Source organism: Ursus americanus, chromosome 5 (assembly GCF_024610735.1).
Source record: "Ursus americanus isolate L20-20 chromosome 5, mUrsAme1.1.p, whole genome shotgun sequence".
NCBI lineage: Eukaryota > Metazoa > Chordata > Mammalia > Carnivora > Ursidae > Ursus > Ursus americanus.
The window spans coordinates 79,746,358-79,773,054 of record NC_142131.1 but is presented as its reverse complement, the minus strand read 5'-3'; the positions used below and the strand labels follow the sequence as shown (position 1 = coordinate 79,773,054).

Sequence of the window (26,697 nt, the reverse complement as noted above, 5' to 3'; positions counted from 1 at the left end):
TAGCTGGTTAACAGTTGAGCACCATCCCTCTGTACATAGTCCAGTCCAGTCCCTGCATCCTTCACTGTGACATTGAGGAGAGAGGGGCTAGCTGGGGATGGCCATCCTGTCTCCCGGGGGCCCCAAATATCCCAGGCAGCCAACTGGAGCATTTTCTCCCTGCTCTGAGTCTCTGCAGTTCACAGTGTCTGCAAAGCTTCCAGCTACCTTTCCCCTCCTTCTAATACCTTAGGGGGATGTTGTCCATGGAAATTCAATTCATGATTTTTCTCACAGAGACAGGATGTGACAGAGACTTCCTTGTTTTGTTCTGTCCATCTTGGTTTTTATAGCAAAGGGCAGAGCGCGCAGCGTGTGTCTTAAGGTAGAAGGTGGGTGGGTAATTCTGTCACAGATGAGTTGGCTCCCTGAACTCAGCTGCCAGCTCATGTCCAGGGGGCTTTAGTATCTGGGACCAAGACATTTTAGCAGGGAGTTGAGCTCACCAGGAATCATCTGCCATTCCAGACCCCGTGCTGCTACCTGCCAGGTATGTGGCTTGTTCTCAACACCTGCCTAAACCTCCACCTTTCAGAAATGGGAAGCAGAAAATGATGGCTTTGGAGACTGGATGAGATGGGTTGGCATCACCTTACAGGCTGACCCTGGCTTTAGGATGGGTTGTTTCAAGTGTGGCTAAGGGGAGATAGTCACTCAGCCAGGTTCACCTGAGGAGGTAGGATTCTGACAGACCCCATTCCGTTTCCAGCCTCCCTGAGGTCTCTTCTTGGGGCCGTTCATCTACCTTGGAGACTAGGGGTGGAAATCATCTTGTGGGCCAATTGAAATCAAACCAGAGTAAGCCGATGAGAATTAATTGACAGCTTGTGGTGGGAAAGACATTGCAGTGGATACTGGAGGGGAGAAGGTGGGAAAGTACTCTACCTCTCAAGGTATACAGCCTAGGATGCGGGATTGGGAGAAGGACAAGCACACAGCTGCTACACAGCCCAAGCTCACAGACGTGGCAAAAGCAAAGAATAATCTTTAAAGAGACACTCAAGAGCTGAGGGGCTGCAAGAGAACATCAGGTGTTGTTCAGGAATTGGAGATGCAGAAAAAGAAGACCGGGATGCCGTTAAAGTGAGGCCAGGGAGAGAATGCAAAGAAACGAGCTTCCCCTGGGAGGAATGTGGAGGCTTTTCTTCATCATCAGTGTGTGCGACCTTTATTCCTCTGTGTGTCTTCAGGGGACATCCCAGAGTCTCCCAGGAGAGTATAGAGAATATGTCCCACCTGCAAAGACTGGCTCCAGCCTGACACCCTCTTTCTGGCTGTCCTCCTCCCTGGGTTCCCCATCTTCGTCCAGTATTCAGTGTGTGCAGACTCTGTCCCCAGCAAAACCTCCTCACCAGAAATAGTCTGCAATCCATTCACACTGTGGTGTGAATAGCTGAGATCTGAAAATGTTTCCCCTCACGGGTACTTGCACTCCAGTGCGGCTCAGAGCCTTTAAGCTGGAGAGTGAGGTCAGAAAGGGTGGACTTCAGGCAGTCGGTGGGCAGGAGGGGGGCCCTTTAGGGCATAAAGAGGTGTTCAGCCCCTCTGAAGTCCCTTCAGGAAATCGCCAGTCTCCCTCCAAGTTAAAGGCTTTTCAAGGCCTGTGCATTGGGAACAAAAGAACCACAGGGCATGTACCTCCTGTCCAAGAAGATGCTGTTGGCAAGGTCCGAGAGGGACTCCAGTTTTGAGTTGTTTTATCAGCAGCGGGAGTTTGGGATTTTTATTCATTTGTGGGTTGGTTGCTCATGCTTGCTTGCTTGGTCTTGTGGCTGAGACCTGGGGACTCAGTCTGCTTCTTCAGTGCATGGGAGATGCTGTGAGGGTGAGTGCTGTGGTCTGTGGTCAGGTGGTCCCTAACTGGAGTCATGTTCTGGGGGATGGGAAAACAGAGGGTGCCTCCAGCCCTGACACACGACAAAGCTGGTGAGGAATCAGTATCCACACGAGCGCAGAGCTTAGGAGAAACCCCCAGTCCACCACGTCCTGGCTGCATGTGCGGGCAAGTTGCCTAGCCTCCCTGTGCCTCAGTTTCCTTGTCTGTGATTCAGACCTAATAATAATAATAATAATAATAATAATAATAATAATAATAATAAATACTTCTGCTACAGGTGAGTGCTTGGTATATAGTAAGTGCTCAAGTCATATTATATGCCTGCGTGTGTGTGTGTGTGTGTGTGTGTGTGTGTGTGTATAACCTCCTTCCACTGCAGCCTCAGTGAAGGCATTCACAGGGGTGTATCATAGTAGAGAATGTGGTCCCACTAGTCGCTCCAGGGTCTGGAACACACGGACTGCCCCCCAGGAGCTGACAGCCTCCCAGCTCAGGGAGAGTAGGGCACCCAGCTGTGAGCCTGTCTGATGCTCTGTCACTGTGCGGTAGGAGAACCCGAGTTACCACCTATCACAAGTCTTGACTAATTCCTCAAAATCTGACTGATCTAAATGGACCCATAAATGCCCTCTGAGCCCCTCTTGTTTGGGAAGGTCCTAGCAGGTGCTGATATATAATCATGGATTTTGCCTGCATGGGCTCTGTTTCCAGGGTCCAGAAGAAAATACTGAGACACGAAAGAGAAGAGAAGGAAACGGAGAGGGAGAGAAAATGCAAAGCCAGGGTGGACTCCCTGTTCCGGAGCTCCTTTGCTGCGTTTCTTGTCATCAGCCAAAAGGGCAAGAGGCTGGACTCTCTGGCCAGAGCCTAGACCTCGGCCCACAGCCTATGTTTATGCTGACTATTGTGTGACTAGTAATTCCAATAGCTATTGGCCATCAAAGTGGCTGAGACCCCTCCAGGGAGTCCTCTGACCTTCACCTGCTGAGGGGCACCTTTTGAAGCATTAATGGAGCTGTTCCAACTTGCTCCTCTGCCTGCCCACCTGCATGTGAGCTCCAGGAGGGGAGGACCCCAGCCCCTGGCCCACTGGCTTCATGGACCATTGCCCACTCTCTGTTGTATTCCCATTGGCTGGGCCCTTCCAGCTCAGGGATTTCCCCCCACCACACACACACCATTAACTCACCTGCACACCCCCTCTGATCACTCCTCTGCTACATGACCCAGCAGCTTTTAAAGTCTTTCATCTACACCCTGATGCTATTGCTGTGTGGGTAGGGCTTTGCAGCCAGGACACCATGAACATGTTTTCAGGAGAAGGAGAATGAAGCAAAGGGGTGGGGTGGCAGAAGAAGGGAGAAGGGGAGCCTGGGGGCTGAAGAAGTCTGCCTTCTCCTCGTGGATGCTGTGATGGAGTGAAAGGAGAGCGTGCAGTCTCTAAGAAAAGATGGAGAGCAAGATGTTTGGGAGGTGGAGGCAGAGGCAGGAGGTGCTGGCTTCTATTCACTAAAGAGCACCTAGCCCTCCCATGGAAGGCTTAATGACCCCCTGAATTGGCATTGGTTTCTTCCATTGTTCAGGCAAAGAAATCTAGGTTCAGGCAGTTATAGGATCTGCTTAAAGTCCCACCACTAAACAGAGGAGAAATGTGGAAAGGCTTGAATGTATCCCAAGATGTATGGGTTGCCCATACTCACTGGCTCTCAGACTGTGAGATGTCACCACAGGTGTCAAGGGGGTGTTAGGACTGAAAGGGGACAGCTCTTGCCTGTGCCAGGGATGGGTCGAGTGGACCACTAATGGAGGATATGGCTAGATGGGGCAACTCTGTTAATGTGGCCTGGAAGACACAGTCTTATAGGGATAGGGACAGTCACCAGCTGACCTCTTGAAGGCTCCACCTGAGGCTTCAGGCCTGGAGGAAGGTGTCTCAGCTGTGGTGGGAGCTGGCAGGCTGCTGCCAGGCATGCACCCCACTTCTGAAAGATCAGAACTCTGTGTTTGTTCCTCTGTTTGTGGACCTTATGTTCCAGGCCAAAGGGAAGTGGGGCAGGGAGAACGAAAATACATCTGAGTCCTTATAGATTTCCCTTTGTTTGGGGAAAGTGGCTGAAACCTAGCAGAGCCCCCACACAATGTGTGGCTCTATTCCTGGCTCTAAACAATGCAAAGCCGAGAAGCTGCTTCCTCTGGGACCCTTTGGCCTTGTCCACTTGCAGCTCCATGAGTCTGGGCAAGGTCAGCAGGGACACCTGGTAAAATTAGAAGCAGCTCTCACATCCAGCTATGGTTGAAAAGAAGCCAGGCCCTGGGAGTGGTAAGAACTATTATTAAAAAAGAAAAAAAAAATGAAGCAGCAAAGACATCGGGCCTGCTGGGCTGTGTTCCAGCTCTCCTGCAACCATTCCAGCATCTCTTTGTTCCTCTCCAGGTGGACCCCACCGCCAAGAAGAAATGATGGATTTCCCAGTCTTCCCGGACTTCTCGCAGCGAGTTCCTCTGCCCAGCAATGTCTTCTTCCTCACCCATTTCCTTCTTCTCCTCCAGCCCGGAGAGCTGAACTCAGGTAGTTTTCAAACCCGCAGCCCAGCCAGCCAGGCCATGAGCCCCTCAGCTTCTGCCCACTCTCCTGCCAGCTGCTCCCAGGGCTGAGATCCACAGCCTGCCAGGCCGTGTCAGGCGCTCCACTCCCACATAGAAGCTGTAGCTTCTGAAAGGCAGGAAGGACCTTCATGAAAGAAGCAGCCAACAGAGAGTATAAATTCATTATGCAAATGCAATTCTCTGATTCCCTGAGCTGGAAGCCAGGGAAACCAAAATGACCAGGCACATCCCAGGTCCTCAAGAAGGTCAAAGGAGGGGGACAGATGTGAAGTAAAAGCTGTTCAGCTATATGGCTGCAAGAGAAACATATCCAAAGATCTGTGAGCACAGCTACGAGAGAAATTCGTTTTTTCCAGAAGGCCAAGAAGAACCCTAGAGAGGAGGTACTGTTTGAGTAGACCCCTGAAGGATACATAATTTCCAGGAAGATGACAGATGGAGGGTAAACTGAGGCAGGTCATGCCCCCAGGAAGAGGGCCAGGCATCAAGTGTGGGGGAAGAGACAGCTTGAGGGAACCTGGAAAGGGAAGCTGGTAGGGAGGGTGTTGGGGCTATACTCAGTGGGCAGCAAGGTGTCTCAAATGCAGTGAACAACAATAAAAGCACAGCCATGTTCCATGAGCAAAGTGAAGGATGGGAGGAATCCATGAAGGGGGAGCTTTGGAAAAGGGTTTTAGCTGAGCTTCAAGGAAGAAAAGGAGGTACAAGAAAAGGTGAAGCCAGAAAAAGGAGCGAGGGCATCCCGAATGGCAGAAAACAGCACGTGCAAAGGGTCTGCAACGGGAATAGCAACTCTCATGGGAATTGCAGAAAACAGGGCATAGAGGGGCCACGTGGAGGCATCATTTAATAGGATGATGAAATAAAAAATTCTAATAAATAAAAATCTCTAAGACAAGATTCGGCCTTTACATAGAAAAACCCATGAAGCAAGGAGCCCCCATAGATTACGTTAATACACTTTGTTGTTACAGAAACTGTACATGTGCATTATAAAAAAATTAGAAAATCAGACAAGGATAAAACAAGAAAACATCTATTCTCATCATGCAGAAATTACCACCATCAACTATTTGGTATATCTCATTTTGGACTTTTTTTTTCTGCACATGTTTTTATGCAAACGTCATTTTTAAAAAAATTTTTATTATGTTAGTCACCACACAGTAGCAAACATGTCATTTTTTTAATCAAATAAGAGAATAGTGTACATATTATTTTGAAACTTGTTTTTGTTTTTGGTCAAAGATTCCTTTTCATTTAATGTTCTGGCCATATTTATGTAACTGTCCCCAAAACAACATTTGCAGCTGGTTGATTCAAACCAATTACTAGTCCAACACCACACATTGTATCTGGTTGTAATATCCCTTGGGTATATTTTAACCTGGCATCTTCATGACAATTTCTGGTTCAAGAAGCCAATTGTCTTGCAAAGTGTCTTTTGTCACCTGAATGGTTTACTGTAGATTTCTGAGCTGCAAAGGAATGTGATAAGAACTTACCTTGGATGAGAGCTGATTTCCGCTGTCATTCTGGTTTCTCGTCCTAGAGGAGGTCAGGGTAGTAGGCCCTGGAGAGCCCATCCTGGCACTTGTGGGGGAAGAGGTGGAGTTCTCGTGCCATCTGTCCCCATACCTGGATGCCAAGGACATGGAGATCCGCTGGTTCCGGAGTCAGACCTCTGATGTGGTGCACCTGTACCAGGGGCGGCAAGAGCTCTACAGCCAGCAAATGGCACAGTTCCAGAACAGGACCAGACTCATCAAGGATGATATCATGGATGGCAGCGTGAACCTGCAGCTCCATGGCATCGTTCCTGATGATGAGGGCCTATACGGATGCCGTTTCCTCTCCAGCAACTTCTCCAAGGAAGCGGTCTGGGAGCTAGAGGTAGCAGGTATGTGACCTGGCCAAAGAGACAGAGTAAGAGGTCCATTTGGACAGAGCCGCTTTGCTCAAGAGTAGACAGAGAAACACAGGAAAAGGGAAAACATATCTAACTAAAAAAAAAAACTATTAGAAAGGAAGATTCATTACAGAATGCACAAAATAAATGTTCACAAAAAAGATACACAAATGGCCCTTAAACACACAAAAAGAGGATCACCCTTACCCATCCTGAAAAAAAGGCAAATTAAAGCTACACTGAGATGCCATTTTTTACCTCTGAGATTGGCAAAAACTCAAGTTTGACCATATACACTGTTGGTGGAGCTGTGGGGAAGCAGACCTTCTGCTTTGTACCCTGGTGATGGAAAGCAAAGCAAAGCTCCAGGGCACGGGACTTTGGCAACAGCTAACAGGACTGCCTATACAGCTACCATTTGAACTGCAGCCCCACCTCTAGGAGTTGACCCTGAAGATAAGCTACCTACAGCTCCAATGTGAAAAGGGCGTGCATATAAGTTTAATCTTTGTAGTATCATCTGTAATTGTACAACAGTGGAATACCTAAATATCTAAGCAAAGGTGTTGAGTATGGTCCATCATGCAATGGGGTGAGCCTCACTATGCCCCTGAAAACATGGGGAGGTGCTCTAAGAACTGACGTGGAGTGATTTCTAGGATGTAGGCAAGAGAAAAAAAGCAAGGTGCAAACGAGGTTCTATAGTATGTAAACTTTTGTGTAAGAAAAAAGAAACGTTGCACAGAAGGAACACAGGAAGGATACACTAGGAACTGATGAAATTGGTTACCTAAGGGAGAGGAGGAAGCCAGGAATGGAAAGGATGGAGAAAGGTCTGCGGCTTTCGTGATGTACGTTTTTTATAGTATTGCTCTTTAAGCATATCAATGTTTTGCATATTCGAAATATGAAGTTAGCTCCACAGGATGGGGAGATGAAGGTGTGTGTGTGTGACACAGGGACCTGAACTCTGGTGGGATTCAAGAGAGAGGACAGAGGACAATCTATGGAAATTTCGGGTTGGATTTTTCTTTACTTCAGGAGACTGTCTCTTGCATAATATGACTAAATGCCAGGAGCCCTTTTTGGCTAAATGGCCCCCGCAATATTTCCAAATGTCCCTCATGGGTAATACTGTCCCCATGCCCCACCTGCCACCATCAATTTAGACTGTCATTTATAGCCCACAGTTGGGGGCCATGAGCCCACATGTATGTTAAGAGCAGTCACAGTTTGTGATAACTTATAATGACTGCAGACGTTGTATGGTGGCTTGAACTTCTAGGAGGGAGCCTGATCTTTTCCACTCTTCTTGCCTCTCCCAGGGCTGGGCTCAGACCCTCACATCTCCCTTGAGGGCTTCAAGAAGGGAGGCGTTCAGCTGAAGTGCAGCTCCAGTGGCTGGTACCCCAAACCCCAGGCTCAGTGGAAAGATCATAAAGGACAGTGCCTGCCTCCAGAGATGGAAGCCATTGTCCAGGATGCCCGGGGCCTGTTCAATCTGGAAACATCTGTGGTTGTCCAAGGGGGTGCCCACAGCAATGTGTCTTGCTCCATCCAGAACTCCCTCCTGTTCCAGAAGAAAGAGTTCACCATCCAGATAGCAGGTTAGTAGATGCTGACTAACCCTCATCTTCCTATCCACCATGTCCTCCATGTGCATTTTTCCAAAGACCATCTAAAAGGGCACAATGGTACTGGGGTCTGGTTGTCTCTGGGGTGGACTGACCTTGACACCTGAAAAGTCAGCACTTTGGATATCAGGAGCCTCCTGAGAGTACAACAGTTTACCACTCACCCATACAGTATGCCGGGGAGGCCCCAGGGAATCAACATTGTGCACCAAAGGCTCTGCCCTAAACCCCAGAAACAACGCATTGGAGGTCATCATGAGAGCCCATGTGTTCCTGATTTCATCCCCCAAACAATATTTATAAGTAATGTGCCCCAAACCCTTGCCCTCAGGTTCACATTCCTGTGGGGGAAACACAAACAAAAGAGTAAATTATATCGTAAGACTAGAAGATGTTAGGTGCTGTACAGAAAAACAACGCAGGGAAGGGTGCTGAGGTGTGGTAGGGTGTGCATGTGATTTAAAAGTGGTAGGTTAGGAAAGAAAATAGTTAGGCAATGAGTTGAAGTGTGAGGCCATTATCTGGGACCACAGCCTTATCATGAGGCGCACACTGAAGGGTTTGATGTTCATGACTAGTTGTTTTAAGTCTTGAGGATAAACCTAACCTATGGGCCATTCTTCACATTGGTACAAATCAATAGTTATATTACAGTTGGCCCTTGAACAAGTCAGGGGGTTAAGGGTGCTCACTACCCTTTGCCCTGAGCATTTGAAAATCCACAGATAACTTTTGACTCCCAAAAACTTAACTGCTAATAATATACTGTTGACTGCTAACATAAATAACACAGATTTTGCATATGTATTATATGCTGTATTCTTACAATCAGGTAAGCTAGAGAAAAGAAAATGTTATTTTAAAAAAACCATAAGGGAGAGAGGATCTTGGGAAAACGGTGGAGTAGGAGGACCCTGAACACACCCCTTCCCACATGCACAACTAGAGATCATCCACATCCAAGTCAATAAACCAGAGTGCAATCCGAAGACTGGCAGAGCAAACTCACAGCTCAATATAGAGAAGAAGCTGCAACTGAAAGTTTAGGAAGGTCGAAAAGGCAGAGGGAGGCTGTGTGCACAGAGAGGGCAGAAAAATGGGCTCTCACACCCAGGAGTTCACACAGGGAAGACTATTTCCCATAATGTTTGTCATTAGAAACTACACAGGGTGCCTTCTGTAAGTTTGTAAAAATAGTGGGATTTGGAGCCTGGAGCTTTAAAAGTCAGCGGAGTCAGCACTGAGCGAGCTGGCAGGGTGAGTGACAGCTGGGTCACCGCCTTTAGAGAGACAGCACCTGCACAGAGAGGCAACATAAAAAAAGGGAGTTTACACAAAGCTGGGGTAAACGGGAGTCAGATCTGTTCATACTGATTTCAGAGAGTGTTGGGAGACTTCTCTAAAAACAAGGGAGCTGGAAGGCACCATTTTCCTCCCCCAGCCTGAGCATAAACACAGAGCCCCCTGCGGGAGGTGGAGCTACACAGACCCTTATAGTCTTGACCCAGAGATCAGGGCAAATTTTGTAAAAGCTGCACATGCACCCTGCCCAACCAACAGGTGCATAGCTGCCCCAGTTGCAGTGCAGTGCCCAGCCATGCACCACCAGCCACCATCACATGCCAGGCCCAGCCTCACCCAGCCATCATTGAGCACTGCGACCAACCTTGTACCCCCACCAGCCTGGCAAGAGCCCCCAGCCACCATAGTGCTTTAGGAGATCTGGCATTGGACTAGTGGCCCAACGCAAATATTGCTAAGACCACCACCACACTCCCAAGTTCCCCAGTGGGAACACCCCCTTAGAGCTAGCATGTTTGGGTCCCACTAACATCACAGAGAGCAAGCACAGCCACCACAGGAAAAGAGTGAGGGTAGACAACTACACTGAAAGGAAAGGTGACTCAGTCACAACAGCAAGGCGTAAGTAAAACACACAGGATGCTTTGCTAAAGTGCCAGTTCCTGGTAGACAGGGGACAGTATACTGCATGGCACTCCAGGACCTACTCTTCATAAAGTCACTACTTTCAAAAGCAGAAAGCATTCTTAGCACACAGAAATAGACACCGAGAGGCAGACAAAATGAGGAGGCAGAGAAATGTATCACAAATGAGAGAACGAGATAAGGCCAGGGTAGAGATCTAAGGGAAACAGCTGTAAGTAACATGTATGATAGAGAATTTTAAGCATGTTCATGATTACTCACTGGACTTGAGAAGAGATTGGAGGACATGACTGAGACCCTCAACACAGAGATAAGGAAAAACACAGCAGAGGGCACAATAAGTGAGATGGAATGTAGATGGACCAAACGTTCCAATCAAAAGACATAGGGTGACAGAATGGATAAAAAAACAAGACCCATCTATATGCTGCCTACAAGAGATCCATTTTAGACCTAAAGACACCTGCAGATTGAAAGTGAGGGGATAAAGAAACATTTATCATGCAAATGGATGTCAAAAGAAAACCGGAGCAATGATGATATTTACATTGGAAAAGAGACTGTAAAACAAAGACTGTAAAAAAAGACAAAGGACACTGCACAATCATAAAGGGGTCTATTCAACAAGATGATATAACAATTGTAAATATTTATGTACCCAACATAGGAGCACACAAATAGATGAATGATTAATAATAAACATGAAAGAACTCATTGATAATAATACAATAAGAGTAGAGGACATTAATCCCCCACTTACAGCAACAGACAGATCATCTAAACAGAAAATCAACAAGGAAACAATGGCTTTGAATGACACACGGGACCAGATGGACACACACACAAACACACACACAATGGAATATTATTCAGCCATAAAAAGAATGAAATCTTGCCATTTGCAACATCATGGATGGAGCTAGAGAGTATTATGCTAAGCAAAATAAGTTCAAGAAAGACAAATACCATATGATTCCACTCACATGTGGAATTTAAGAAACAACAAATGAGCCAAGGGAAAAAATAAGAGAGAGGAAGAGAGTAAAAACCAAGAAACAACCTCTCAACCGTAGAGAACAAGCTGATGGTTAAGAGGGGAGATGGGTTAAACAGGGGATGGGGATTAATGAGGGCACTTATAGTGATGAGCACAGGGTGATTTATGGAAGTGTTGAATCACTGTATTGTACACCTGAAACTGATATTACACAATATGTTAACTAACTGGAATTAAAATAAAAACTTTTAAAAAAGAAAATCATAAGAAGGGGAAAATACATTTACAGTACTGTATTCATATAAAAATATACATCTATGTGGACTTGCAGTTCAAATCTGTGTTGTTCAAGGGTCAATTGTATGATAACACAAAGAAATCTAACCCTTCTAAATGATAACTTGTCGTTGGATAAGAGGACTCAACAACACCACACGTCACACACAGTTCATTCAAAATTTACTGTGTCATTGGGGTGGCCATTTGGGTTAGCTAATTGTGTTATCCAAAGGAAAAATTAAACATCTTATATCTCTATGACAAGCATATAATCACAACTTGGAGCCAGGCACCTTAAACCCCCATGAGAGAGGACATAAGGACATTTTCTCCTTGATGTTTACATTTCAAAGAAATGGCTCCAAACTCTTTAAGAAAAACATCCCTGGATTGTAAAGTTGGCGAGAGTTTATTTAGCTTTCTAAAACATTTACATATATCTCAAAGGGATAGAGAAAGGATTGTTTTAGTTTTGTGAAGCAAATGTTCTAAGAAAAGGGAAAAAGAGGGAAGTCTCTTTCCAAATCCAATTCTTCCTTTTTGGATTTGCATTTATCCTTTTCAAGAGAAGATGTGGGTCAGAGGGGTATCTGTGAGATGCACATTCAGGTAGAGGAAACAGCAAATGCTAAGTTCCTGCCATGGGAATGGGAACCTGTATGGCCACTGGGGAGCAGGAAGGAGGCAGGAGAATCTGGAACAAAGGGACAAGGTCGAGGGTAACATGTCTGGGAGGCACTGAACCCAGAGCCCTTGCTCTTAACTTCAGAGCTTTGCAAACCATCTGTAGTGAAGGGCCCTTGTGGCCCAATACTTTTGCACAAGTCAATAAAAATGCATTCCTAGAAAAATTAAATTGAAAAAGAAAAGAAAACACATAACGCCAAGTGAAATTAGCCAGACACCAAAGGACAGATATTGTTTGATTCACTTACATAGGGAGGTACCTAGAATAGTCAAATTCATAAAGATGGAAAGTAGAATAGAAGTTGCCAGTTGCTGGAGACTGAGGTAGGTAGGGAGCAGGAAATGGGGACTTAGTGTTTAATGGGTAGAATGTCAGCTTGGGAAGACCAAAAGAGTTCTGAAAATGGATGGTGATGATGATTCACAACAATGTGAAAGTAACTTAATGCCATTGAATTGTACCTTTAAAAATGGTTAAGACGGTAGATCTTATGTTATATATTTTACTACAATAAAAAAGAAAAAAAATATTTTTAAAAAGACCACTGAGATAAAGCCACCACTTTTAAAATAATAATCTTCAACAGACACCAAATTATTAAATTAAATTGCTGCGAGAGTTTCTAAAAGGTTACTTTCCATTTTATGTGTATCTCTTGGCCAAGACTCGCCCCTGTCGGAGAGGGCCTGGGCCACATCCCGCCTTAGGGCAAAGCCTGAGTCAATTCTTCCAACGGTGTGATGAGAAGCAGAAGCAGGTGTTTGCAAAAGCAGGAAAATGATAGGTCACCTATCATAAATTTCTTCTGAAATATTTTAAGATTTTTGATAATATGTAACTGGTATTTGAAAAAAATTATTTTTAAGTTGTTGTTAATGCAACAAACTCAGAACTGATGTTTGTATTTTGATTTTGTATCCTGAAACATTGGTCGATTTGTTTGTTCTACTAGGATTTGTTTTCAGAATTTTCTGCATAAATATAAAGGTAGTTTTAATTTTTCAAAAAAAAAGTGAGGAAAATGACTTGTGGGTTTGACAGTGGGGGTAGAGAGCAATAATTCACTGGTTTTCGGATACCAACACCTTTGATTTTCGTGTTCTTCAGAAATAGGACAATTGTGGGGAGAAGTTTGGGGGGCAGGGCCGTGGTTCAAACGCTGGGGGAGAGGCTGGGGTCCATCAGCCCCTTCCTTCCCTACCCTTCAGTTTGCATTTTCCCGTTGCTGCTAAGCAAGTTCGAGTCCACCACTATTCCTCAGGGTCTCTCCCTGCGGAGAGTGCCCGGGCGGCCCGCCTCTCCTGCCCATTTTACAGATTGCTATGGTGCTGCCCACGAGGTTTAACGCCTGCCAACTTGGAAGGATTTCCTGCACGCTGGGTCCAGCATAGGCTTGTCACTGAAGGGTTTAATGGCCTAGAGCGAAACAACTCCCTGTGAGGTGTTTTCCAGACGCATTTTTACCTGGAAGCTCCCCTTGGAAGAGGGCTTTCCTCGGGACTCTGGTGGGACTGCCGCTCCTCCTGGCTATCCTCCTGACGCTGGCGCTGTACTTCTTTCAGAAGCGACGGAGGTGCCAAGGTACAGGGCAGGCTGGGGGTGGGGGTGAGGGGATCTCCCGCCTGGCGCCGGCTTTGCTGGGAAGACTGTGCTGCAGGCGGAGGGGGCACCCAAGAGGCGCCGTCTTGCGGAAACGCGTGGCTGGGGTGGGACGTGGAAAGGAAGGGCGACCACTCGCCCTCACGTACGCTCCCCTTCCTTCGACCTTTCAGAAAAGCTGAGGAAGCAGGCTGAGAAGGACAAAGGTAAGCAGGGACCGAGGCGCACTCTTTGCCCGCTTCCCCAAGTAGCAGAAAGTGGTGGGGGGGAGGGGGAATTTGCTGGGTCGGGGAGGCAAGCGCTTCAGACCCCGGGGCTCTTGGGAGCAGGACAGAAACGCAGCGTGGTGGAGGTTTGCTTTGCCCCTTCCCCTGCCGCGGAGCCCCCTCCTCCAACGCTTGCAGCCGGTCCTGGTTCCCCAGAACGCACCGGGGCCGTCTGTGCACTTTAGGGAAGTGAGCCCTCAGTGTTCATCAATTGAGATTTTCCTCTTTTCTTCATTTCTTCTCCAGAGAGACTCTCAGCAGAACTGGGTAAGTTCTGGGTACCACGCCCCCAGTGCTGGCTGCGGACTAGTGGGGTAACCCGGTGCGTGCGCTATGGAAAGTGTTCAGTAGCTTTTAGGCTCCCAGTGGAGAGAGCGATGGATGGCAACCACCTAATTCTAAATGCATCCTTCTGCACCTCCCACCTCTCCACTCCCACGTGATTCACCCGCAGCTGCCGAGGAGGTCTGACTTCATATCCTCCGACAAACCCGGCCTGCCCCTTTCCTGCACATTCTATGATTTGTTTACAATTCCACCATTAAACATTTACTCCCACTGGTTCATCTTCCCAGGATATCTTTCTCTTTTTAATGCGAATGCCACTGGTAAGGAAGGCACCTTTAATTTGCACCCAAGTGTGACTCATTTATCAGGTTCGCTTTTCTCCCCAGGGGCCTCAAGACGTTGAAACCATGGGCTGTGTGTGTCTGTACAGAGGAAGGGAGAGTAAAGCCAAAGGAAAGGGGGCATGGAGGAAAAAGCTACCATGGGGGCAGGTGGGGGGGGGGGAAGACTTGGAGAACCACCTTATATGCCCCAGTAAAACTCCAGATGAAATTATGAGGTTAGAGAAGCTTGTCTTGTAGTCCACCTAGTCCTACGGAAGGTCAAATATAAAAAGTAATTAACACCATAGTCTAAATTAGTGTACAGTGCTGCCTTTCCCATGAGGGATTACTTTTTTTAAGTTTTTATTTTAGTTCGTTAGTTAACATACAGTGTAATATTCGTTTTACATGTACAATATAGTGATTCCACACTTCCATACATCACCCTGTGCTCATATAGACAGGTTCACTCCTTAATCCCTATCACCTATTTAACCCATCCTCCCACCCACCTCCCCTCTGGTAACCATCACTTTGTTCTCTATAATTAAGAGTCAGTTTCTTTATTTCTCTCTGTCTGTCTGTCTCTCTCTATATATATATTTCCCTTTGCTTGCTTGTTTTGTTTCTTAAATTCCACATGAATGGAATCATATGGTATTTGTCTATCTCTGCTGAGTCATTTCCCTTAGCATAGTACTCTCTAGTCTCTGGTTCCATCCATGATGTTGCAAATGGCAAGATTTCATTTTTTATGGCTGAGTAATAGTCCATTGTATGTATATACCACATCTTGTTTATCCATTCATCAATCGATGTACACTTGGGCTGCTCCCATATCTTAGCTATTGTAAATAATGCTGCTATAAACATCGGGGTACATGTATCCCCTTCAATTAGTTTTCTTGTATTCTTTGTGTAAATATCCAGTAGTGCCATTGCTGGATCATAAGGTACTTCTATTTTTAAACATTTTGAGGAACCACCATACTGTTTTCAGGAGTGGCTGTATCAGTTTGCATTCCCACCAATAAAGCAAACGTGTGGTGGGAATGCAAGTTGGTACAGCCACTTTGGAAAACAGTGTGGAGGTCCCTTAAAAAGTTAAAAATTGAGCTACCCTATGATCCAGCCATTGCACTATTGGGTGCAATTAATTAATTAATTAATTAACATAGAGTATATTATTAGTTTCAGAGGTAGAGAGCAGTGATTCATCAGTTGCATATAAAACCAAGTGCTCCTTCCATCAAGTGCCATCCTTAATGCCCATCACCTAGTTACCCCATCCGCCCAGCCACCTGCCCTCCGGCAGCCCTCAGTTTGTTTCCTATAGTTAAGAGTCACTTATGGTTTTTCTCCCTCTCTGATTTTGTCTTATTTTATTTTTCCTTCCCTTCCCTTATGTTCCTCTGTTTTGTTTCTTAAATTCCACATATGAGTGAAATCATATGGTATTTGTCTTTCTCCGACAGACATTTCACTTAGCATAATACCCTCTAGTTCCATCCACATCATTGCTAATTGTAAGATCTCATTCTTTTTGATGGCTGAGTAATATTCCATTGTGTGTGTGTGTGTGTGTGTGTGTGTGTGTGTGTGTGTGTGTGTATACCACCTCTTCTTTATCCATTCATCTGTTGATGGACATCTTAGCTCTTTCCATAGTTTGGCTACTGTGGACATTGCTGCTACAAACATTGGAGTGCATGTGCCCCTTAGAATCACTATGTATCTTTTGGATAAATACTAAGTAGTGCAATTGCTGGGTCATACGGTAGTTCTATTTTTAACTTTTTGGGGAACCTTCATACTGTTTTCCAGAGTGGTTTTACCAGTTGGCTTTCCCACCAACAGTGTAAGAGGTTTCCCTTTTCTCTGCATCTTTGCCAATATATGCTATTTCCCGGCCTGTTAATTTTAGCCATTCTGACTGGTGTGAGGTGGTATCTCATTGTGATTTTGATATGTTGGGAGTTTTTTGATTACCATTTCAATTTCTTTGCTGGTTATTAGTTTGTTCAAGTTTTCCATTTCTTGCCATTTAGGTTTCATATTTTATATATTTCCAGGAATTTATCCATTTCTTCTAGATTGTTCGATTTGTTGGTCTATAGTTTTTCATAACATTCTCTTATGATTGTATTTCTGTGGTGTGGGTTGTTATTTCCTCCCCATTTGTGATTTTATTTATTTGAGTCCTTTCTCTTTTTTCTTGATAAGAGTAGCTAGAGGGCTGTACATTTTATTGATTTTTTCAAAGAATAGCTCCTGGTTTCATTGATCTGTTCTATTGTTTTTGTAGTTTCTATATCATTTATTTCTACTCTCATCTTAATTATTTCCTTCCTTCTGATGGTTTTAGTTTTTTTGGTTGTTCTTTTTCTAGGTCCTCTAGGTGCAAGGTCGGGATGTTTATTTGAGCTTTTTCTTGCTCCTTGAGGTAGGCCTGTATTGCTATATATTTGCCCCTTAGGACTACTTTTGCTGCATCCCAAAGGTTTGGACCATTGTGGTTTCATTTTCATTTGTTTCCGTGTATCTTTTTTGTTTCTTCTTTGGTTGATACATTCATTGTTCAGTAGCTTTTTTTTTTTTTTTAACTTCCATGTATTTGTGGTCTTTCCAGACTTTTTCTTCTGGTTGACTTCTAGTTTCATAGCATTGTGGTCAGAAAAGTTGCATGGTGTGACTTGGATCTTGAATTGTTCAGGCCTCATTTGTGACCCAGTATGTGACCTATTCTGGAAAAGGTTCCATGTGCATTTGTAAAGAATGTGTATTCTGCTGTTTTAGGATGACATATTCTGAATATATCTATTAAATCCATCTGTTCCACTGTGTCATTCAAAGCCATTGTTTTCTACTTGATTTTCTGTTTCGATGAGCTGTCCATTGCTGTAAGTAGGGTGTTAAAGTCCCCTACTATTATTGTATTATTGTTGATTAGTTCCTTTATGTTTGTTATTAACTGTTTAATGTATTTGAGTGCTCCTATTTGGGGTACATAAGTATTTACAAGTGTTATATCTTCTTTTCTCTCTCTTCTTGTTCTGGGACTCCTGTAATACGAATGTTATTATGTTTGAAGCAGTTACTGAGTTCCCTAAGTCTGTTCTCATTTTGCTTAATCCTTTTCTCTCTCTTTTGTTCAGCTTGTTTGCTTTCCATTACTCTATCTTCCAGGTCACTAATTTATTCTTCTGCTTCTTCCAGCCTGCTGTTCATTCCATCAAACGTGTTTTCATTTCATTTATTGTGCTCTTTATCTCTGCTATGTTTTTCCTTCTCTGTGTTAAGAGTTTTATCATGTCTCCCAGTCTTTTCTCAAGTCCAGTGAGTTCCTTAGAATCATTGCTTTAAATTTTCAGTCAGGCATGTTACTTATATCTGTTTTGCTTAGATCTCTGCCCTGGTCTTGTTCTGTTCTTTCATTTGTGATAAGTTTCTCTGTCTCCTCATTTTGTCTGCCTTTCTGTGTGTGTTTCTGTGTGTCATGAAAGTCAGCTGTGTTTTCTGCCCTTGGAAGTAACCACTTTATAAAGAAGAGGTTCTGGAGTGCCCTGCAGTACATTGTCCACTGTTTACCACACCTGGCAATTCAGGAGAATATTTTATGTGTGTTGCTTACACCCTGCTGTTGTGTCTGAGTCACTTTTCCTTTCAGTGTAGCCATCTGCAGTGACCCTCTGCCTGTTGTGGGCTGTTGTGGGCTGTGTTTGCTCTCTGTGGTGTTAGTAGGACCCAGGCAGGCCAGCTCTGATGGGGTGCGCCTGCTGGGGAACTTAGGAGTGGGGTTGCAGTGCTAGCAAAATCTGTGTTGGGCCACTGGCCCTATGTTGGACTCCCTGAAGTGCTGCAGTGGCTGGTGGCTGTGTGCTGGAACTCCTGGGGTCATGAGGCTGGGTGCAGAGCCTGAGGATGGCTGGGCACAGCTGGGGCTGGTGCACAATGATGGTTGCGAGTTCATGGCTAGGGGTGGTGTGGCTTTAACAATATTTCCCCTGAACCCACAGTCAAAGCTAGCAGGCTTAGTGTGGGCTAGTCCTCAGGAGAACTTGTGGGCATGGCACACTGCTAACGGGTTAGGTAGCAAGTGTCTGTGCAGCCCCAACCTCCCACGGGTGGCTCTGTGTTTATCCTGGGGTGGGGGGCGGTCAGGAGAGGAAAATAGTGCCTGCCAGCTCCTTCATTTTTGAAGTCCCCTAACATGCTCCAAAATTATTATGGACAGATCTGTCTCCCATTTGCCCCCAGTATTGTGTAAACTGCCATTTTTATGTTGCCTCTCTGTGCAGGCTGCTGTCTCCTTAAAGGCAGTGACCTAGCTATTACTTGCCCTCCAGCCTCACCCAGTGCTAAGTCAGCTGACTTTTAAAGCACCAGGCTCCAAGTCCTACTGGTTTTATAAACTCACAGAATTCAGCCCCTCTGGTGTTTAAAGCCAAGTGTTATGGGGATCAGTCTTCCCTGTGTGAGCTCCCTAGTGTGAGGGCCCATTTCTCTGTTTTCTCCACCTTTCCAACCATCCTAACCTTTCAGAAGCAGTTTTGTCTGTATGTTTAGTTGTGGAATTTTTTCTGCCAGTCTTCAAATCTCTCTGCCAGGCTTGGATGTGGATGAAATCTAGTTGAAAACATGGGAAGGGGTGAACTCAGGGTCCTCCTACTCCACTGTCTTCCCAAGCCTCTAGCCAGAATGATTTAATTTTAAAACAAGACATAAGAGGGGTGCCTGGGTGGCTCGGTTGGTTAAGCATTTGCCTTCGGCTCGGGTCATGATCCCAGGGTCCTGGGATCGAGCCCCATGTTGGGCTTGCTGCTCAGTGGGGAGCTTGCTTCTGCCTCTCTCCCCTGCTCGTGCTCTATCTCTTGCTATCTCTCTGTCTCTCAAATAAATAAATAAAATATTAAAATATTAAAAATTTAAAAAGTAAATTAAAAAGAAAAACAAGACATAAGGTGGAAAAGTCAAATGCATAGAATGCATAGAATGCATTCCTACTGACAAAATATCAAAGTCTTAATGTCTGGCCAGACTGGCAAGGGGAAGTAATTGAGTGTGATGTCCTCCCAGTCCTTTAAATAATGCACACAGTAAGTGACCCTGAGGTTTACACAGGTTGTGCTCAGGGCCTGAATTTATGAAGGACCTCCTCCCCAGGAAAAGTTTCCAATTTCAGGGCAAATGAACAGTAGCCTTTCAAACTAGATACGAGCCCTGGGAAGAGGCCCCTCAGTACCAGGACCTGTTTTCCTTTTCTAGCCCTGTGCAGATTTCTGCCTTAGGGTAAAGAATAGGATGAGGCCTAAGAATCATGCAGATGGGTGGTACAGAGACTAAGATGGGATTGGGGTGAGCAGTGGTTTAAGACAAAGGAACCTCCTCCCAGTGACCAGCTGCCTTGGGAAGGTGGTTCCCCTCACCCAAAGACTGATGTCTTCTCTGTGTGTTTTGCTTACAGGGAGGCTTCAGACAGAGCTTGGTAAGTGACCCTTCTTCAGATTATTTCTTCTTGTCCACCTTTTAGCATCTGATTTGCCATGTATGTTCTTCTCTTTTTCCAACCAGGTATGATGCTCAGGATGGAACCCTGATAGCCATGTGGGTGGCAGGAGAAAGGGGAGAAGGGCAAGGGTGGGTGCAAAATGCAATGGGGGAGCGGGGAAGCAGCACTGACCTGGTGTTCTAATTCTGTTTTTCCGTGGCTGCTTCAGACTGGAGAAGGGCTGAAGGCCAGGCTGGTGAGTAAAGCTCGTCTCCCTCCCATTGTCTACTTTACATCTCAACATGCCAGTCACTCACTCTGACTAACCAACCATACTTCATTCTGGTTTCTTTCACAGGCACATGGCATGTATTAATGTATGTCACCTAGTAGAAGTTATATTCAAATTTTACTTTTCTATTTACTTTTCTATTGTTCTGAGGTGTAAGCATGCTATAAACCATTGGTGCCAATTCTGGTTGCACATCAGAATGACCTAGATCCTGGCACCCACCCTCAAAGAATGACTTGAGGATCTAGAGTGGGCATGTTACTCTATATGTAAATAATTTTCCCTATCCCTTCCTCTATTCTCCACCTAAAGCAAACAGTCTGATGTGTAGCTTTATTTTGTATGTATTCTTACAAAAGGTGAATTTCGGCTTTGTGCCCAAGCATTTTCGTTTCTGTAAATGATGTTTACAGTCTTGTGCTATTCCTTGCTTTCCTCACTCATTACTGTGTTTTAGTATCCCTCCCTGCCACGTTATCTAGTCTGTGTCTCCTTGCTGCAGTGCACTCCATTTTAGCCAGCCATGTTCTTCAAATAACATCCAGCCTGCCTCTAACTCCACACCTCCACACACAACGCTGAGTGAATAGCCTCGGATGTGTCACTTTCTGGCTTTATGTGGAGATTTCTCTGGGATGTACACCCAGGCAGGGAATTGCTGGCCCATGGGGATATGTCACTAAGTGGGATAGAGGGATCCCCCAAAGTCAGGGTCATCATCCTGCCATTGGCAGTGCAGGGAGACTCCATGTGCCCACATCCCATATAAGCCACTTTCTGAGTTAGCCAGTCGATGCGGGTGAGTGATTGCTCATTGTTCTTTCAGTCTGTTCTCCTCTGAACACTAAGTTTGGGCATCTCTTCATATGCTAATTGACTTTTGGGATTTCCTCTTTTGAATATTGCCAGTTCATGTCCTTTGGCCATTTTTTTTAAAGTAGACTCCATGCCCAGTGTGGAGCCCAGTGTAGGGCTCAAACTCACGACCCTGAGATCAAGACTGAGCTGAGATCAAGAGTCAGAAGTTTAACTAACTGAGCCACCCAGGTGCCCCTTTTGGATGTTTTTAGTATGAGACTGCTATCTTTTCTTTTATCAGTTCAAGGGGAAATTATATATATAATATAAAATTTATATATATATTTATATATATAGACATATATATTATATATATAGACACATATACACACACACATACATATACACACATCAACAAGTTTCAAAAACACAAGTCATTAGGTAAAAATTTGGAGAATTAGATTTTATCAAAATTAATGGTTTCTTTTCAATGGGAAACCAAGGACATAGCTGCTAATAGCAAGTGACAGACTAGAAGAAGGAATTCACAGTGTTTAATACCAATGAGGGATTAATATCCTTATACAGATATATATTCATCAAATTTGTACCTTATGGCATGTGTTTTTGAAGTTCTGTTAAAGAAAACCTTCCTCATGCTTAGGTCATAAAGATATTCTCTTCCACTTTCTTCTATTCATTTTACATGTGTTGTGTGTATGTCTTTAATCCATCTGAAATTTGCCATTTTATTTGGTGTTATGTGAGAATACAGCAATTTTTCTTCATATGGTGAGGCAGTTTTCCCAGTGCTATCTACTACACCGTCTGTGATTTCATATTTGGTTCTCATGTGTAGAGGGATCTATCTATTGACCACCTATTACTTCATTGTTTTCGCTGTTATGGCTTTTATAGTCCCCAAAAGTAAAAGTTTTCCTCCATTTCTGCTTCCTTTTAAAAGTGGATGGACCTTTTTAGGTCCATTTTAAATTTTAGGATACATTTACAAAATTCCTTAAAAAAATCCAAAAGCAGTTTTGCATGGGATTGCTTTGAATTTATAGATAAATTTAGAAAGAATCAACATCTTTATAGAATTGAGTTATTCTATGCAAGAATAACTACTGGTTATTCTGATGTAAACCCAGAATTTAGAGGCCTTGCTATAAATTTATGGCGCTCTGGAAATTTCTATTACTTTTGCTCTTTTGTGACTTGTTGATCTCTCTGTTGTAAAGCATAGTAAGATAAAATAAAACAGAAATCCACTCAGAATGGTTCATGTTAAGAAAGGAGGCAAAATAGGATATCTATAGGATATCTAAAGGACATTTTAGGACATGAACCATGCTCAGCCAAGCTTCCTCAGACTGAGCCTGCTGGTCAGACATTAAAACTTCTTGTGCAACCTTCATGGCATCCTGGCCACCTGTATTGGTTCTCTTTCCCACATGCTTTGTTCTCCTGCCTTTTTCAGTACAAGGTTAGGTTGCATGCAGGTTTGGTATAAGCCAGCACTGACACCAGCCACTTACCTAATCCTAAATTCCCAGAGAAATGCCATTGTGAACCCAGACCAGTCTGGACTCCAGCTAGCTGTCATGGTGGGAATGAGCTCATTGGGTTTGTAGCATTCCTCATGCATTTTGAGCCTCCCTCAAGGTTGCAGAGTTACTGACCCAGATCTTTGAGTCTCTTTTTCCCTTCTGTTTGGTTTCAGAGTGGAGAGAAGCCCAACAATACGCAGGTAACTGAAGTCAAGGGACTGTGATTTGTGTCTGGGGTTGGTTGGATCTTAAACAGAAGGAAGGTGGAGAGATCTGAGATTAGAGGAAGGATCTGTCCAGGAACCAAGTATGGAGCCTACACACACAAATGCATAAACTTACTTTTGCACATACACAACATGACACACATGCCTGCATGTGCACGCATGCACACATACATGCCTGCATGTGCTCGCATGCACACATACATGCCTGCATGCACACATCTGATTACACTCATACATGCACTTTTTTTGTGTGCACACACCTCCTCCTAAACGCACATTACTTTCTGGGTTTTACTAGATTTGTTTCCATCTGGCAGGAAGGCTGCTAGGGCCAGTGTGTAAGCACCTCTCATTGGACAGAAGAGAGCCTCAGGGTTCCCATTTATCAAATGGGTATGCTTTGAGGGGTGGGTGGTTGGAGGGCAGGGCACTAGACTGGATGATCTCAGAGGTCCCTTTCAGTTTTAAAATCCCAACATTCTGTAAAACTGAGGCTCAGAGCTCACATGATGATCTCAAGGTCACACAGGGTGGTGGCATCAATGAGGAATTGAACCAACCTGGAGCCCCTTCCCCTTGACCAGGAATTGGGAGAAATGAGCCCGCCTCCATCCCGACAAATCTACCTTGTTTTCTATCTCCACTCTCCATGGCACCTAGTATGGTATTTAGGAAACTTCTAGCTCAGGAAAGAAATATGATTCTTCTTATGGCTTTCAGGTGCTCAGAAGTGCCTTGCAAGCTGCTTCAGTACACAGGGGTGGTTTCCGGGGTGGGAGTGACCACCAGGAGCACTAGAGGTTTACCTGTTGGGGAAGCGGGCAGGCAGGGCCCAGAACAGCTCTTCCCAGGCACTAACCCTGTGCCTCTGCACAGTGGACGTAACCCTTGATCCAGCCTCGGCACACTGCAGCCTGGAAGTCTCCGAGGATGGCAAGAGTGTGTCTTCCTGCACCGCAGTGCCTGGTGCTGTGGTGGGGGACCTCCAGTGGTTCTCTGAGCAGACCTGTGTGCTGAGCTGTCAGCGCTTCTCGGCTGGCCGCCACTACTGGGAAGTGCATGTGGGCAGGCGCAGCCGCTGGTTCCTGGGTGTGTGTCTGGCCTCAGCGCCGCACGTGGGGCCAGTGCACCTAAGCCCAGCCAATGGCTACTGGGTGATGGGGCTGTGGAACCACTGTGAGTACTTCATCCTGGACCCACACCGCATTGCGCTCACCCTGCGTGTGCCACCTCGGCGTGTGGGCATCTTCCTGGATTGGGAGGCAGGAAAGCTGTCCTTCTTCAATGTGTCAGACGGCTCCCACATCTTCACCTTCACCGATACCTTCTCAGGGACGCTCTGTGCGTATTTCAGGCCCAGAGCTCACGACGGTGGTGCACACCCAGATCCCCTCACCATCTGCCCATTGCCTCTTAGAAGGACATGCATCCTTGAAGAGAATGAGCTTGATGCCTGGTTACAGCCCTATGAGCCCTCAGATCCCACCCTGGGCCTGTGGTGAGGCACTCTTTTGCCTTTAGGTCTGGGTCCTTGGCAGCTTCCTGGATCCCTGGCTGGGATTTGCTCTCCCACTTCCTCTAGAGTGGAGGAAACATCACCAAAATGGTCAGCAAAGGCTCATGACTAGCACAGCAGAAACAAACAAAAAGAGGAAACTTTGCCTATAGATATGTGCATATATATACATTATATATGTATATATATACATATATATACCACACCTCATTTATGTTAATGAAATGACTTCTGGAAAGCCCCCTAAGGGCAGAGCTGGTTTTCAGGGGAACCAAGTATGTGATTGAAAGGTTGAAATTTAGCCCCCCCTCCCAACCCACCCCTGAACTCAGACAGCGAAAAGAGGCTGGAGATTAAGTTCAGTCACCGACTGCGGACCCACACCTATGTGGTCAGTTAATCTTCCACAAAGCAGGAAAGAATATCCAATGGAAAAAAGACAGTCTCTTCAACACATGGTGGTGGGAAAACTGGACAGCAACATGAAAAAAATGAAACTGGACCATTTTCTTAAACCTCACACAAAAATAAACTCAAAATGGTTGAGAGACCTAAATTTGAGCAGGAAGCCATCAAAATCCTAGAGGAGAACACAGGCAGTAACTTCTTTGACACTGGCCACAGCGACTTCTTACTAGACAAGTCTCTGGAGGCAAGGGAAACAAAAGCAAAAATAAACTATTGGGACTTCATCCTGATAAGAAGTTTCTGCACAGTGAAGGAAGTAATCAACAAAGCTAAAAAGGCAACCTACTGAATGGGAAAAGATATTTGCAAATGACATATCTGAGAAATGGTTAGTATCCAAAATCTAGAAAGAACTTATAAAACTCAACACCCAAAAAACTCCAAATAATCCTGTTAAAAAATGGGCAAAAGACATGAAGAGACATTTTTCCAAAGGAGACATGCAGATGGCCAACAGACACATGAAAAATGCTAAACGTTAGTTATCATCAGGGAAATGCAAATCAAAACTACAGAGAGATATCACCTCACGCCTGTCAGAATGGCTAAAATGAACAACACAGGAAACAGGTGTTGGCAAGGATGCAGAGAAAGGGGAACCCTCTTACACTGTTGCGGGAAATGCAAACTGGTGCAGCCACTCTGGAAAGCAGTATGGAGGTTCTTCAAAAACTTAAAAAAACTTAAAAATAGAACTACCTTATGATCCAGCAATGGCACTACTGAGTATTTGCCCAAAGAATACAAGAACACTAATTCAAAGGGATACCTGTGCCCCCAATTTTATTGTACCATTATTTACAATAACCAAGATATGGAAGGAACCTAAATGTCCATCAGTTGATGAATGGATAAAGAAGAGGTGGTATGGGGCGCCTGGGTGGCGCAGTTGTTAAGCATCTGCCTTCGGCTCAGGGCGTGATCCCGGCATTGTGGGATCGAGCCCCACATCAGGCTCTTCCACTAGGAGCCTGCTTCTTCCTCTCCCACTCCCCCTGCTTGTGTTCCCTCTCTCGCTGGCTGTCTGTCAAATAAATAAATAAAATCTTAAAAAAAAAGAAGAGGTGGTATATATGTACAATGGAATATTACTCAGCCATACAAAATGAATTCTTGCCATTTGCAATGACATGGATAGAGCTAGAGAGTAATATGCTAAGGGAAATAAGTCAGAGAAAGACAAATAACATATGATTTCATTCATGTGAGGAGTTTAAGAAACAAAACAAATGAACAAAGGAAAAAAGATAAACCAAGAAACAGAGTCTTAATTATAGAGAACAAACTGGTGGTTACTGGGGTGGGAGGGGTGTTGGTTAAACAGGTAATGGGGATTAAGGAGGGCACTTGCTGTGATGAGCACCACTGTTGTGTAGAAGTCTTGAATCACTATATTGTACACCTGAAACTAATGTTACCCTGTATGTTAACTAACTGGACTTTAAATAAAAACTTTAAAAAATTTTTTAAAAATAATAAAATAAAAACTTAAAAATGCTAAGTGAAATAAGTCAGAGAAAGACAAATACCACATGATTTCGCTCATATATGGAATTTAAGAAACAAATGAGCAAAGGGGGAATAAAAAGAGACAAACCAAGAGAGAGACCTTAATTATAGAGAACAAACTGATGGTTACCAGAGGGGAGAGGGTTGATAGGATGGGTGAAATAGGTGATGGGGATTAAGGAGGGCACTTGTGAGGAGTACCTGGTGATGTATGAATTGTTGGATCACTATCTTGTACACCTGAAACTAATATAACACTATATTACCAACTGGAATTAAAATAAAAAGTTTAAAAAATTATAAGCTTGTTAACATACCATGTATGCTATTCAGGAAAGGTTGGTTTTCTATAATCATTTGCATTAGTGTGCAAATGTTTTGGGGTCCTACTCACAAATGTTATATGATAACATTAAAAATATGTTCCTTGACTGTA

General features: G+C 44.7%; 1 protein-coding gene across 1 annotated transcript; it reads left to right on the top strand.

The window, feature by feature from the left end:
• The first annotated feature begins 340 nt into the window (after positions 1-340).
• Positions 341-26,697, top strand: BTNL9 (butyrophilin like 9). The gene is made up of 11 exons (XM_045779039.2): positions 341-529; positions 4,311-4,445; positions 6,036-6,383; positions 7,718-7,999; positions 13,390-13,518; positions 13,710-13,742; positions 14,049-14,069; positions 19,878-19,898; positions 20,131-20,157; positions 22,715-22,741; positions 23,645-26,697. The coding sequence occupies exons 2-11, from the start codon at positions 4,334-4,336 to the stop codon at positions 24,268-24,270; spliced, it is 1,626 nt and encodes a 541-aa protein (XP_045634995.2). The 5' UTR covers positions 341-529; positions 4,311-4,333; the 3' UTR covers positions 24,271-26,697.